Source organism: Agelaius tricolor, unplaced genomic scaffold (assembly GCF_023055355.1).
Source record: "Agelaius tricolor isolate 1412-34295 unplaced genomic scaffold, bAgeTri1.0.p SCAF_35, whole genome shotgun sequence".
NCBI lineage: Eukaryota > Metazoa > Chordata > Aves > Passeriformes > Icteridae > Agelaius > Agelaius tricolor.
In genome coordinates this window covers 5,330,016-5,342,524 of record NW_027269295.1, presented here as the reverse complement: position 1 = coordinate 5,342,524, position 12,509 = coordinate 5,330,016, and the positions used below count along the sequence as shown (strand labels likewise).

Below are 12,509 nucleotides of genomic sequence, written 5' to 3'. Positions count from 1 at the left end.
ACTGCAAACTGTTCAACATGAAAAAACAGTAAATCAAGATTTCAAGTAGGAATCCCTCAGCTTCATTATTTTACTTTTTAAAGTAACAGGAATGGCCACCTTCACCTCTCCCAGCAGGACCCCAGTCACCAACAAGCTCCTGTGAAGCAACAGGAGAAGCACGAAGCTGGAGAGCTGCAGCACTGTCAGAAGGAAGCAGCAATCTTGCCTTTCTTTGGAAAGGCTCAGCCAGTAGTATTTAGAGTATGTGAAGTTTAGAGAAAGCTGTCAGTGAGCATCTCCTGAGAGGCAGTACCACACACTGCTACAGAGGCACTAGGCAGAGGGTAGGGGACACACTGTCCTGCCAGGGTTACAGAAACCATAGAAGCAGCTTTTACCATGCAGTGCCCACAAGAAAAAAAAAAAAAAAAAAAGAGGCCAAGCACTTTTCCTCTTCACTCAGCTGTTTTACAATTGCAAGCCAAAGGTCAACTATCTTCACTCACTTTTGGAAACCAGCCACAAGATTACTAACAACCAGCTTAATGGCTCCGGTTCAAGTGCTATTCAATCAGGTCCTGAATCTGTGGGTAGGCAGCAGTAATGGCACATGACATCATAGGCAAGTTATCTGCTGAGGTCAGAACAGCCAGACTGGGCATCTCTGCCTTCCCTCCCCACAGGGAGAAACATGGTTTTCCAAGGACTGGAAGTTAAACTGTTAGAGATTTTGTTCTTGGCTTGTGTGACACATTTTGCTACAAATCAATGCTCTGCCACCCTGTAACACCCTGGTCCTCTGGAGTGCATCACCACAGGTGTCTCACAGTTAAAAGGCTTCACTATGCATGAAGTAACACAGGCCCTCAGCAAGGGACACTGAAGGGTGCAGGTGCATTCAACATGGCACAAGTTTATTCCTCTTCCCAACTCCTTTGAGGACAGGAGGACTGACCTGCTTAATGAGAGCCATCACACAGGGCACATGACTGGGACACCCTAAGATTTCTCAGTCATGAGCAGAGCTCTAAGAAACAGATCTGGCATTTTGGGTGGAAATTAATTTCCACAACCACAAACACATTTGAAGTGAAACAGATTTTTCAAAGCAACAAAGTACCACAGAAGTTTGTCAGTATGGGTAAAGTGGAACAGTTCTAACTCCTTTGGATTTATTTGTCTGAAATTCACCAGCTTTACACATGAATCTCACCACACTGCATAGAGCTCAGTTCAACTATGTGCTGAAGGATTCCTGAAAGTCCTGATGCTTCCGCTGACTTTAGTGATAATCTTGAGCAATTTACCATTTCTATGGCTCAGTTTATGCATCAATGAGGTAAACATGTAAAATCTGTGAGCATTTTCATATGAATATGAGCTGAAAAGAAAGGAAATACAGATGAAGAATTGTGCATAAATGCTTTGAGGAAGTGTTCAGCCAAGGTTTAGGGTAAAGTAGGAAAATCCTTTGTATTCTAGGAAAAATATAATTATTAATGCAGTGTAACAGTATACATATGTTTCTATTTGTATGAAAAAAATTGTATCTATGGGATGACATCAAGTAGACAGACTCAAGAACACCTTACCATCAGCCACTGTGAACAGATGTAAGACTTTTCACATAGACTAAACTTCAAAAACACTAAAAAAATGTATTTTTCCTTTACTCCTTAGAGAACATATTTTTAAACAAATGAAAATTTTATTCTATTTTTTCATGTACTTAAATAAACTTCTACCCCATACTAAATGAAAATAGCTGAGAATACACTTTACAATATACTACATTTCATTAAACTTCATTTTTCCTTCCTGTTCAGCATTTTCTAAAAGCTGACTTCAGCTATGCTCCACTTCAAATACACTGTAAAAGTTGAGGGCAGCTAGTAGTAACCCAAAATAGAAGAACACAGCTCAGGTTAAAAAAAAAAAAAAAAAAGAGCAAGGTTATCACAAAAGGTTTCCAAAATTCTGACAATCTCAAACATTTAAAAATAGCCCTGGGAAATATCCTGGTAATTTACACACACAGTGGCACTGAGTGTACAGGTCTAACAGGAGTTTTTAGGCCAATTATGGGGCAGGGATGTGTAGGACATACACAGATGCAATCATTTTATAAGTTAAAATCTCAAAGCATGATATGCTTTAGCAAGCTTTATCTGTTTATTGCCTCACACTTTTAACAAAGCCACAGTTGAAATATGAGCTATAAAAGATACATAGGAGGTTTACATATAAAGGTTATTTTTTTCTAGCTTATTTTAAAATAGGAGTTAAAATCAAGCCCTTTCCTGGCAAAAGTGTTAAGCAGATGAGTAATCCCACTGAGGTCTGCAGGACTTGATTTGTCAGCATACACACAGTTACAGCCTTACATCTGCAGGAAAAGCACCTCTCAAAACTGCTTCCACTCCAAGCATTTTAGAAAAAAAGCAGCTTAAAGACACCTTAACACCAAATATATCACACTAGGAAGGTGAAGCCCACCTTTATGGAGAAATAGTGACTATGAATTAATTCCATTAAAGCATTTTGCAATATGGCTCTTACTACTTGGAAGCAACAAAGTTCTGAGCTAGACTTCACCAAGGCCAAATCACTAAGGAGTTTTGTATTTTACTCCCCACCAAAATTAAATGTGTGCTTGTTCTTGTGTCCAGTTTTGTTACAGTTGTAGAAACTCAACTGTTTTTTTCAAATTCCTGTAATATAGCCAAGATGAAACCTAAAAAGCCTTTGATATATTGAAAGAACTATAGACCAAAATTCCTCTAATACACTCCAACATTCACTTACATCTGCACAGATCCATTATATATTCAGCCACAAGCTTATCACTCCAGTTCATCACAACTGAAGATAAAACTCAGCTTCAATATTAGACAGCCTGATGCAAAAAGATTATCTACTGAGAAATAATCCAATCACTGTTCTTTGATATTAGAATCCTTGCAGGAGGCAAAGAAAAGGAATACCAAATTGATCTTGATTACTTCACGGGGCTTCCTCTCATAATCTCTACACTGAATTCCCCTTTATCTTGTACTTCTGCTTATTTGCTGCCGTGTTTATGCCTAAGTTTTCAAATATTCCGATCTCAGAAGAGAGATCGAGAGACTTTGGGATGCATGCTTAATACTGAAACAAAATAGGCTCTCCTGCTCTCAGAGGTGTGACTGCAATTTAGAAGATCTTGAGGCTCCGTACGAAAAGGAGATGGCATTCTCTGGGGACCCAAAAGAGGGTCAGGTCAGACGGACAGGAAGAGACTCAGAGAGAAACTGAACAGCCCAGGGGTAAAGAGGGAACACCCGAGCCCGAGCCCTTCACTTACCTTAAGGATATCGCCCCGTTTGAAGCTCAGCTCGTCATCCGCGGTGGCTTTGAAGTCGTACTTGGCGATGGCTTCCATGCTGGGGCTGCCGCGCCCGGCGGTGCGGGCGGTGGGCAGGAAGCGTTCCCCGAAGCCTCCGCTCCTCCCGCGGCGGCGGCTCCCGGCTCCGTGCGAGGCGCCGGCCCCGTCTCTCACATACAGGGAGGCCGGGGGACGATCCGCCCTAGGGGAGGGGGAGGAGGAGGAAGAGACGGGCCATTAGGGGAAGTGGCACGGATCGATGGCCGGGGCCGCGCCCAGCGCCGCTCCCTCCGCCCGGCGCGGCGCGGCCGCCGCTTCCTCCCGCCGCCGCTCGCCCGGGCCCGGCTCGCGCGAGTGACGCGTCCCGCGGCCAATGACAGCCCCGGCGCTGCCGGGGGCGGGAGCGGCACCGCCACCGGCCCGCCGGGAGCCGCTGCCGCTCCTCGCCCCGGGGCGTCCCGCGGCGGAGCCCCGCCGGGGGGGCCCTACCCGCTCCCGTCTCTCCCGGGGATCTCTCCCGCTCCTCACAGCGGGAATTACAGCGATGTAACGGGGAGAGGACGTGGCCAGCCGGCCCCCCGAGGAGAGCCCCGGGCTCGGCACCACGGGACCGGCACAGCCCGCGGCAGGCGAGGGGATGCGCTCCGCTGCCCACCGGCTGCCCTGGGAAAGACCCGTCTGGAAATGCCCGCACCGGGTTCTGCCACTCATACAGCTCATGTCGATTTAAATACAAGCTAGACAAAGCAGAGTGCTATTGGGTTGTTGGAATGTAAATGCCTATCAGAAGGTGTCCTCAAATAATATGACACAGGAATAAAAGTTTGGGCTAACTCTAAGTAAAAGCAACCATCCTGAAATTCTGGTGCTTTGAGCAGCAGAACACGTTAAAAAATCTTTGCAATTCAGTGTGACAATCAGCAAGTTCGTGTCTCTTACGGGCTCAGAGAAGACATTAAATCAAACCTGGCAAGTCATATACACACACTGAAACCACTGAAAAGGCTTAAATCCTACCCTCAGGTTTGAATAGGAATGATTTTCTATAACCCAACTACACTTGATAGCACAGAAGCGAAATAATCAGAAAAAATCACCAAAACACAAGAAAGACAGTCTATAAGTTAAAACCCACCATGAATACCCCCTTGAAGAGCTAACAGAGAGCTGGCACTTGTCAATGACAATTCAAGACCGAAGAGATCTGACAAACACTGGTGAACCCACGCACCTGCTAATTCAGGCTCTGTGGTTGAGGCCCAGAAAGAGCCCTGCTGCATGCAAAGGCAGCAGATGGCAACAGCAATTCTTCATTTCAGAGAAAAACCTGCCTTACATAAATGCAGTTCAGCAATTAACGTGCTTATATTCCATGAGCCCCATGTTTGCCCAACCTTCAGCTCCCTGTAGAGAATAATGAAGCTCGAGGCAAACACTGGAACTGAGATTCTATCACAGGAATCTGGCAGAATGAGAGGAGGTATTTACAGGATTCACCTTGATTTTAAAAAGACCAGCTTAGCAGGGTCCTCACATGGACAGAGCTTTGGGATTTCTCTGGTCTTCCTGCACAGCACTACTGAAACATCAGCAAGTTTGAAAACAGTCACCTGTCACAAAGACCCCAACAGAACAATCTCCCTGTGCTACCATAACCAATGGAAATGAATTTACTGGATCCAAGCTTCAACCAACACACATAATGAGATCCATAAAGTGGATTAACTACATCTTAACTACATTTTGGTAATTATGAAAGACTTAATTTTAGTCTCAAGGCTGATGAAAAACCTTTTTTCTGATGTGAGTCTTTCACATCATACCAGCACACTCATCCAAACAGCAATAATTACACTTCCCTTCATCAGAAGCATTTTCTTTTTGCTGCTTCTACTGTGTTGTGTTCACCATCTCCTCACCTTTCCAACCTGGCCTCTTGGGGTTTGTCAACTGATGGTACTGATAATTTTCTGCTATTATAGCACCATTAAAGGGCAACATGAATGACAGTGTATGAAGCAATGGAAAATGCAAACTGCTCAATGCTTGTTGTCTACCTGTCCTGTATCTTTCATGGTAAACATCATCTATTTCTAGTCCTTCTTAAAAATTATGGGAAGAAACCTTTGGGTGTTTCTAACACCACCCACCACACCACATGTGAAGACAAACACCTTCAGCCAAGGGAGCATGGCCTGAAAACCCCAAGTTCCAAACCTAAGAATGTAACATCAAATTGCAAACTTAAAGTATACACTAAAGGCTTGAGACACATTTAAAGAAAGAAACTGCTTTAACTTATAAATATGCCTTTTCTGGGGGCACACAAGTATTGCTACCCAGCACTGCACTACCAGCTAATAATTACTTTTTTAACTGAAGGTGTTAAAACACAGCTTTCCTAGAGAAACTGATGCAGCATTTCCAAGAACTATACTGGCATTTCCCTGAGCTTAGTAACAGCACAATGTCGGGAAATTTTCCAGCACAATTCAAGATGAAAGAGATTCATCATGCAATACTCTTTAAACATGCATTAGTACTACTACCACCATCAGATATATTGTCAACATACAAAGGAGTGAAGTTTCCAGGTAATAATTTTAACAGCAGCTGCAGTGTAGAGCAAAACTTTAACCTTCTTGACTTTAGACAAAAATGTAGCTGAAGTTTAGGCACTAAAGTTACATCTGAAAGAGGGAAAAGCTTTGAAAATATTAAACCAAGGTACTCACACAGCAAATGTCAGGAAAGGTGAAGTCAAGGCATAATTCCCTTAAAGTCTCTTAAGGAAGCATTTTCTGCTTAGAATCTTATTTAATAAGTTCTTACACACATTCAGCTATGCTGTTATTAAAACACAAACAAACCAACTGCATGAGTGGGGAAAAAAGCACAGCTGTAGCTGCTTCAGGTAGAGAGCAGTGCAACAGGACACCTCACTGCAGTGAGCCCTGTCCACAGACTGCAAATGGACTAAGACTGGTATGGATGAATAACAGTCAATATATGAATACAATGGTTACATGTTACAGAAATTATCAGATGATCTTGCTAGAGAAATGACTAAGATTTCTCAAAATATCAATGTTTCTCACTTTACTGTGACTTGGGTTAAGACTTCCTTTGCTCTCAAAAATACTGGGAGGGGTGAGAGGAAGAAAAGGCAGCAGATGCAGCCAACAGCAAATGCTCATTAGTAGTAGTGCTGCACCTCAGGATGGAATAAAAGTAATTATAAAGACAAACCTCCCTGTTGTGGCCAACAGGAAACAATTCTCATGTTCACTTCAACAGATATTTCAAAAAGCACACAGGCAAAGGTGAGCTTTTTACATTACTCTTAGAAACAGCATGGTTTTTAAACAAAAGAGAGTGTTCTCATTGTTCTCTTTTGACTGTTTTACAGCTCTTCTGGAAAGTGATACAGGCAGGAATAGAACAACAGACAGTTTAGAAAAGCCAAAGAGAGGCAAGACAGATTCACTGGGAGATTTTGGAAAGAATCAGGTCCTAAACTTCATCAGCTGTTTTAGGACAAAACATTACTGAGGGTGGTAGAAAGAAAAATGTGCGCATACATCATCTGGAAGACATGCAGAAATGCAAGTGTCAGACTCTAGACAAAAGAATAGATAGTTAAAATTGTAAGGGCAGAACACTAATTCAAATTAACCAAATAAGGAAGTATAACATAATAAAGGAACAAAGTAAAATATAAATTATATTATTAACATATAAACCCCAGAACATTCAGGATCACAAATTATCCCCCTAATCCACCAGCTTAAAAATATTCTACTTCCTTCAGCACCAGACAACTCAAGATATCACTTACAAAACTAAGCTACAGCACAAAGCCCAGATAATACTTATCAGATCAAAACATTTTATCAGGTAACAAGAAAACTTCACCTCTGCCAGAATGGCGGTTCTTTTTTTTTTTTTTTCTTACTTTAAACTGTCTAAAACTGCTTTAAATGTTACAAGCTTAGCTGGTACTATGAAATACTCAAAATACTGTATGACAATCAAACTAAGAGATGATAACAACTCAAAGGTCTTTTTATGGTACAAATTCTCAATATCCAAAGTTGGCACAGAAATGGATTACAAACAACATTGTGTTTGAAGATTGATTTACCATCTGTGGTCCTTCAGATTTTGTCCCTTGACCCCGGGAATTTAACAGTTTTTGAAACAAAGAATTAACTTCCCTGAGCACCGTATCTGTGAATTGCTCTTGCAGTTACTTATTGTGCTACAGAATAGTTTTCACTGTAGGTTATAAAAGAGGTGTCTGAGTCAGATGTTGTGGGAGTTAACAAGGCCGCATCCTTGTCTTCTACAGATTATTTGAAACTATATTGGCAAGTCAAACCTTATCCCACAAAACCAGCACTGGTTCTCAAGAAGGAAGTTCATAAGAGAAGGAAGAGGCCAAGAGAAAAACGTCCTTCTCCGCCACAGAAATTCACGATTGAAGCATGACCCGAAATGTGTTTGGAGACAGGGCGGCAGGGATATTATCCTGCCTACAGGGCATTCGCAGCCTTTCAGCCTTTGGAAGCGGCCTTAAGTTGTGGAGCTCTTTTTGGGGAATACAAAAGATAAGCCCAAGAACCAGGAGCAGCCAGCACTCCCCAGCCGCAGGGCAGAGAGAAAAGCGACCCCCGCCCGGTGTTCGCTGTACGTGAGCCGGGAATCTCGCCGAGCAGATGACGGACGCCTCCTGAGCCCAGAGCTTATTTCAACCACCCCCCCACCGGCAGAGCCTGCATCCTCTCCACCCCCCGGGCAGGCCGGGGCCCGGCGGGACACGGACCCGGCGCCGAGGCGAGTCCTGCGGAGCGTAGCGAGGAGACCGGAACACCACGGGGCCCAGGCCGCGACACCGGGGGCTCAGCGTGCGCCCTCCCCGCTCCCCGCCCCGATACGGCACGGCCCCCGGCGGCCCTCCGCACGCCCGGACTCACCGCGCAACGCTGGGCGCTCCCGCCGCCTGCCCGGCCCCGCGCGGCCCGGCCCGGCCGCCGCTCCAGCGCCGCCTCAGCCGCCGATCCGGATCCGGCTCCGGCTCCGGCCCCGGCCCGGCCCCCCGCCCGCCGCGCCGCCGGTCCCGCAGCAAGTCTCGCGAGAGCCGCCCTGTCAGCGCTCACCGCCCCGTCGGGAGCGCGGGCACGCCCCGCGCATGCGCAGCACCGCGCCGACCTACCCTGCCCCAGCCCCGGGCGGCCGCCCCGGGAACGGCGGGGTTCGGGTCGAAGCGGGCGCGGAGCGGTAGGGGACAGGAGAGGCAGCACCCGAGCAGCAGGGTCCGGGCCAAATACCTGAAAGGAGGGTATAGCCAGATGGGGGTATACTAGCCATAGGACAAAAGGGCAAAGTGAAAGGTGCGCCAGGGAGGCTCTGGTTGTACATCAGGAAGAATTTTCCACCGACGTGGTTATTAACCACTTCAACGGGCTGGCCTGGAGGTGCTGCAGGCACCGTCCCTGCAGGTGTTTAAGGAAAGACTGAACGTGGCACTCGGTGCCATGGTCTGGTTGACATCGTGGTGTTGGATCATAGGTTGGCCTCGCTGGTCTCCGAGGTCTTTTCCAACCAAATTGACTCTGATACTGCTATCGAGGCTCTGTCTCCTCCTCAGCGTCTGGAGAAGAAATCACGCTGGCGTTGTGCTCAATACATGCCTAAAGTGTCAGTGTCTCCACTTGTCTGTCAGACAGAGCCATCTACCACACCATGGAGCCAGCAGGGAGGAATTGATTGAGAAATTCTCTAACTACCAGAGATACAGCCCAGCTTGTCCAGGCAGTGTTTGAGCAGACACTGAGGGGTGCAGAGCTGCTCACCGAGCTCAGAGCAAAGAACACACCTGGTCAGCCGTTACTTGACAACTGCCACCTCTCCTGAGGAGTGATTAAGGCACCCGTGCTGTAGGAACAAATAGTTTAATCACACATGGCAATTACAGCATCCACAGAGGCCAAAATTCAGATTGCACAGGCAACTAATGTCAGGGTTTGCATGGATGACCGTCCTGACATTCTTTTAGCTTGAAAATACTTTTAATTATAGAGTAAAGCAGTTGCTCAGGTAAAGGTCAGGCCTCAGTCCTTTGATAAAGGCAAAAATAAAAAGCTTTCCTCTGGCTTTAGAAAGGAAAGGTGGTTTCTGAACATGAAAATTCTTTCTAGCACTGTACTCCCACCCCTTGAAGGGATAGTTGCTACAGGGTTACTTTTATCCATCCCCACTCCCCACCTCCAGAAAGATGCCAAGACTGGAAGTGGGCACTTGAAGTGGGCACAACCACAGTGTCCAGACATCAACTGCAGGGCCCACAGCTGGGCTCATGTAAATTTAGGATTGTTGTGGACCAAAGTCTACAATTTAGGCACAGGTAACTGATATTTTGTTGTATGACAGAGATGCACCTTTTCAGCCTCCAATTAAACCCTTTTTTTAAAAATAAACCATGACACTGGTTGCTCTCCTCAGCTGGAATCTGCCAGGGGGGTTATGGTTACATCCATACCAAGACCAGAGTACCATCAGAATATTTACCACAACCTCAGACAATCCAGCTTATAAATTGTGTTCTGCAAATGTTGCCTGCTAACATTCTCATAAATGCTTAAGCAGCTTGATAAAGACTGGATTAAATTTGAGCTTTAAACCCTTGGCAAGTTCATTTTCTCATCCTCACAACATTGTCTTTAAGGGGTTTTAACCTATTCCCAGGTTTTGGGAGAAGATGTGAGTTCTTCCCATACTTCATTCAAAACATTGGAAAGGGTGGAGAAAAGGAGCTTTAGGAGCTGAAATGTTACAAATGTTTCAGACATTCTTTCTGAGGATGTAGAAATGATTCATTTAGAAGTGACTCCAAGACTGATGAAATCAGAGCTGGATTCCAAGGTCGCTCAAGTCCCCAGTACTTGTTCCTAGAACAGTCCTACAGAATCTCGTGTTTCATGTATGCCCTCAAGACGGGGATTCAGAAGTTCATAGTAAGTTTCTGTAAGTCAAATAAGTTCTCAAAGAAGTTATAGGAGCTACTTTTAGCTGGACTTGAAAAGCCAGCTATGGCCAACAGCTGCCAGTTGAATGACAGCTACTTTATGGGGCTGCAGCTGCCTGACTGTAAAAGGGCAGTCCTAGAAAATCAAACAAGCAACAAATTTCAGAAATAGCAGAGATTAGAGTGTTACAGAAAGATATTCCTGACTGAGGAATTGCTGAGATGTACTTGCTTGCAAACAAATCCATGTAGAATGTTCCCCCAGCTTGCAAACAAGTTAATACTTTATAGAAACACAAAGCTTATTGTGCAATACTGTGCAGCCTTGCTACAGCAAAAGCCAAAATCCTGACATAGCTGTGAGCAAGGGTGAAAAAGGCAACAGAGACATTGTTTTGCTAAAGATTCAATTTTTTTTTTTTTTTGCAGTCTAGGAATAGCTTGAATTTTCTATGACAGTTGATGATGATAAAATATAATCCAAGATTAGCTCTGAGTATTTTAAGAAGGTAAGAAAAATCCTTGTGTCTGACATTTCTTTTGGATACCTTTTTAAACTTCTCAGAGCAGTCTGGGGAAATAAATGTATGGGTTTTGCTATCAATAGATCAGAGGAATATTTGTTAAAATGGGTCAAGCAGCCACTAAAGGTTTAAAATTGCTGCTTGGAATAGTTGTATTAATGCCATGTTCCTAAGGCTGTTTGTTGTTCTCCTCAGACATGAGGATCTGTCATCATCATGAAGTACAATACACTTGACAATTTAAGGAACTTTGTGTTTGTTGCAGTGTTTTTTTTAAAGGCATCTGGCACAATAATTGTAATGAAATACATTTATAACATGCACCTTTCTTCCTCTGACGCATTTCCTGCTTTCAAAGAATTGTAGTGTTTTTTTTAAAAAAGCAAACCCTTGATTAGCTCAGCACATCTGAAGATGCTCCAAATTTCACACTGTGATTCTGCATTGTAGTGCTGCAGTTTGTATAGGGTAACACTCTGCGTATAAGTTGGATCTAAGCAGCCTGATCTAAGCAGGACACAAAGCTTGCTCACATGGAAAGTCAGACATTGTGCCACAGGGAATGTGCAATAGATGTAGACAGGCTCCGATCAATTTTCTTCAGCGCAGTTGAAAATTTACTGCCATGAGCCTGTTCTGACAGCTGTGGGGGACTGCCTGGATATTCACCTCTGTCTGAGATGTGCAGGGATCCAGTGGGTGCGGCACAGGGGGGAATGACAGGAATGTAGGCACAGCGTGGAGGGAATGGGGAATGCTGGCAACGGGGCTGTTGAGATTTATTGCATTAATATTACCTTCTTGCCTTTTGCTTCCCACATCAACCCATGTCAGCCTCAGTGTGATAATCAAACCAGGGACATTAGCCATAAAATCCAAAACTACTCCATTTACTACATATTTGGGTCTGTCTTGGAACAAAGTTGCTTCAAACATGACTGATGCAACCAAAGAGCAACAAATATAACCTGCTCTAGGAAGATGCTGAATACCCTGAGAAAAACCTAACACTGAGGTTCTAAAGTCAGACCATAGACTGAAACAAAACTGCAGGTACCACATACAGACAGAACTGGCAACAAACTCACTTTTTTTGTCAGCTCATATTAAAATGGACACCAAGGAGGAGAGTCTACAAGACTTAAATGCTATTAGTAGAGTTTCTCTAAAACCTTAATTCAAGATTTAGATTTCTGGTCTATAGGATTTCCCCACATGCCCATATTTGGAACATTGGGTGACAGGACTAATTAGGGAATCAGACAGCAAAGCTAGGGAAAAAGCCTTGTCCAAATGTGTTTTCTGTGTCTGTTCTTCAGAGAGCAGGATAATGAATCAATTGGGTAACTACTTTGCTGTATATTGGTGAGTTGGTCTCATTTTGATTTGCAGCTTTAGGTTAGTGCTAAAGGCAACAAAATCAAAGGGATGGAATAGATGTATGATAACAGATAATAGAAGTGTACACATACAAATATATAGATATCCATATTCTGCAAACTGGGAAGCAGAGGCATAGAGGGCTTGCCCAAAGCCATACAATAAACTAACACCAGTGTTTATCAGCATTAGGAACAGAATTGGCAGTTTTTAACTTCTGAGCCAGCTGAAA

The 12,509-nt window shown here is 44.3% G+C and overlaps 1 protein-coding gene across 2 annotated transcripts in view; it reads right to left on the bottom strand.

The window, feature by feature from the left end:
• GRB2 (growth factor receptor bound protein 2) overlaps nt 1-12,509 on the bottom strand; it is a 55,333-nt gene that overhangs the window by 41,465 nt on the left and 1,359 nt on the right. The window contains exons 1-2 of one of the 2 annotated variants that reach the window (XM_071452554.1): nt 8,323-8,486; nt 3,326-3,548 (exon numbers count right to left, since the gene is read on the bottom strand). In XM_071452554.1, coding sequence (XP_071308655.1) covers nt 3,326-3,403 — 78 coding nt within the window. In that variant the 5' untranslated portion in view covers nt 3,404-3,548; nt 8,323-8,486. Of the gene's footprint in view, nt 1-3,325; nt 3,549-8,322; nt 8,487-12,509 lie in introns of those variants that run through there. The other variant, XM_071452555.1, reaches the window with a different exon arrangement.